The sequence below is a fragment of the Hipposideros armiger genome, unplaced genomic scaffold (assembly GCF_001890085.2).
Source record: "Hipposideros armiger isolate ML-2016 unplaced genomic scaffold, ASM189008v1 scaffold_360, whole genome shotgun sequence".
NCBI lineage: Eukaryota > Metazoa > Chordata > Mammalia > Chiroptera > Hipposideridae > Hipposideros > Hipposideros armiger.
This window is the reverse complement of record NW_017731710.1, coordinates 1045794-1048059: the sequence shown is the minus strand read 5'-3', so window position 1 is coordinate 1048059 and position 2266 is coordinate 1045794. Positions and strand designations below refer to the sequence as shown.

Below are 2266 nucleotides of genomic sequence, written 5' to 3'. Positions count from 1 at the left end.
TTCTGGACGGCCGCTCACTGCGGCTGCTGGCTGCTGGCTATACACGGTAGCCCATGGCAACCAACTGCCACAGGGGCTGCAGCCTACGCTGTCGCTGGCGACTCACGGCAGCCCAGCTCCAGGTTGAACTGTTGTTCAGCATCTTAGCTGTGGAGGGCAGTGTCACTGGCCCTCATATGTGGGATCCGAACTGGGGCCCTCTGGCATCCCAAGCCAACCCTTAACCAATGTGCCACTTGGACCACCCAGTCTTACAGTTCTTAATCAAATATCTATTAAATTCACACTTGCTTCCCACTGTGAGGTAGGGGGCTAGACAAGTGTCCTTTTTAGTTCTGTGTTGCTCTCATCCTACCATTACATCTTTTCTTTTAAAATGGGATGTAAAAAAGTACTGGAGTAATACAGAGTACAGTACATTGCCCATTTTAACTTTCCGAGTGGCAAAACATCAAAAATGTTCTTAAAGCACTTTAAAATGAACTTGCCTTTATGGTGTGTGATATTCAAATAGGCAAGTCCTTCCTACATTTATATCCATATAGTGAAAAATAACCTCTAAGATGGGACTGAGCAAAATATTTGTGTTTTTTTCTCCAGTATTATGGCTTATTTTGTGACATCGTGCAAATCACTTAGAACTTAGTAACAGGGCACATTTCCTGAAATAGAGACAGATATGTAGTTTAGAGAAGTTAGTTGATATTTATAGTTTAAAAGGAAATTTGAACATAAGACAGTCAAAGCAGATTTAGTAAATACCAAATAATTGAAATTTTATCTTCTGTGTCAGAAAAAAAAGCTGGGGGAGGAAAATACAGAAGTGAATTATAATGAGCAACAAATATGTATGCAGTAGGCATTTCCTGTGGCTGGGAATATGGGCTAGCAGGTCTGCCTTCGATGCCGTATGAGGATGATTGGAGGTTGAGGTACTTTTAAAAGGTGCTTTCTAGGGTCATTTCATCCACCCCTTGAGAAAATACGAAACTGGTTTGGTCTCTTTTTTCCTCCCTTTTGTTTCAGGAGTTTTCATACTATTATATAGTATGAAGCAAGATACTATTTTAAAAAAATAAATAGAAGACTGGAAAAAAATTAGAGTAAGATACAGTTGGGATGATGTCTACAAAACGCATACTCTGAAATTTTATAAATTTACTAGAGATTGGCCATAAACTTGTTAGCTCTAAGCTAATTTATGAAACTAGTGTAAAGAGGAAGTTGCAAGATTAATAGTGTTTATAACTGGGTCATTAAGCGTTTAGAATTAGCAGAATAGAGGACTAGGTGAATTTACAATGCTTTACATTTAAGCCTTACAGTTAACTTATGAAATATGGATTTCACTATTTTTGTTTTACAGATGAGTTACTCAGGTAACTTTCCCAAGACTATACAGCAGCAAGTTGCCGAGCCTGGAGTTTGAGCCCGTTCTGCCTGATTCTAAATCCAGAGATCTTACTACTGTGCCTTTTTGATAAGTGGTTAATTATTTGAATGTATTTTGCACACTGTGTTAAAAGAATAAGCGTCCCTAAAAGAAAGCATCTGAAACTAGTGTCAAGAAAATCTTAACCAAGTTTTACAAATCTTTTTCCTTGTCTGCATCCAAGCTATTTCCACTTATTAATGCAACTTTGCCTAGTGATTGAAATTACTTTTAATTTATGGCAACAGTAAGGTAGATCTGGTAGAAAACAATTAGAAGTATACTTTCGTCACTTATCCCTTCTCTAATACTCTTTCTTGCTTTATGCAGATCTGAGTTTCTGACCTGTATCATTTCCTTTTCTCTGAAGAACTTTTCTTAATATTTCCTTACTGGCAACAAATTCCCTCAATTTTTATTTGTCTGTGAAAGTATTTCCTCCTTCGCTGCAGATGGATGATTTCACAGAATTCTAGGTTGGTGTTTTGTTTTTTCTTCCAACACTTCAAGTATTTCACTTCATTTTCTCTTCTTGCATGGTTTCTGAGATTATCTGCTGTTATTTTTATCTTTGCTCTATAGATAAGGTATTTTTTTCCTCTGGCATTTTTCAAGATTTTCTCTTTAGCTTTGATTTTCTGCAGTTTGAATATGATATGCCTAAGTGTAGATTTTTGGGGCATTTATCTTTCTTTTTGTTCTCTGAGCTTTCTGTATCTGCAGTTTGCTATCTGACATTAGTTTTTGGGAATTCTGGCTATATTGCTTCAAATGTTTCTTCTGTCCTTTTTTCTGGTATTCCTATTACACGTGTGTGAAACCTTTGTAGTTGTC

General features: G+C 36.9%; 1 protein-coding gene across 1 annotated transcript in view; it reads left to right on the top strand.

The window, feature by feature from the left end:
* Nucleotides 1-1974, top strand: part of AEBP2 (AE binding protein 2) — a 69527-nt gene extending 67553 nt beyond the window's left edge. Inside the window, exon 9 of the mRNA XM_019661760.1 lies at nucleotides 1367-1974. Coding sequence (XP_019517305.1) covers nucleotides 1367-1370 — 4 coding nt within the window. The 3' untranslated portion in view covers nucleotides 1371-1974. The remainder of the gene's footprint in view (nucleotides 1-1366) is intronic.
* Nucleotides 1975-2266: the final 292 nt, after the last annotated feature.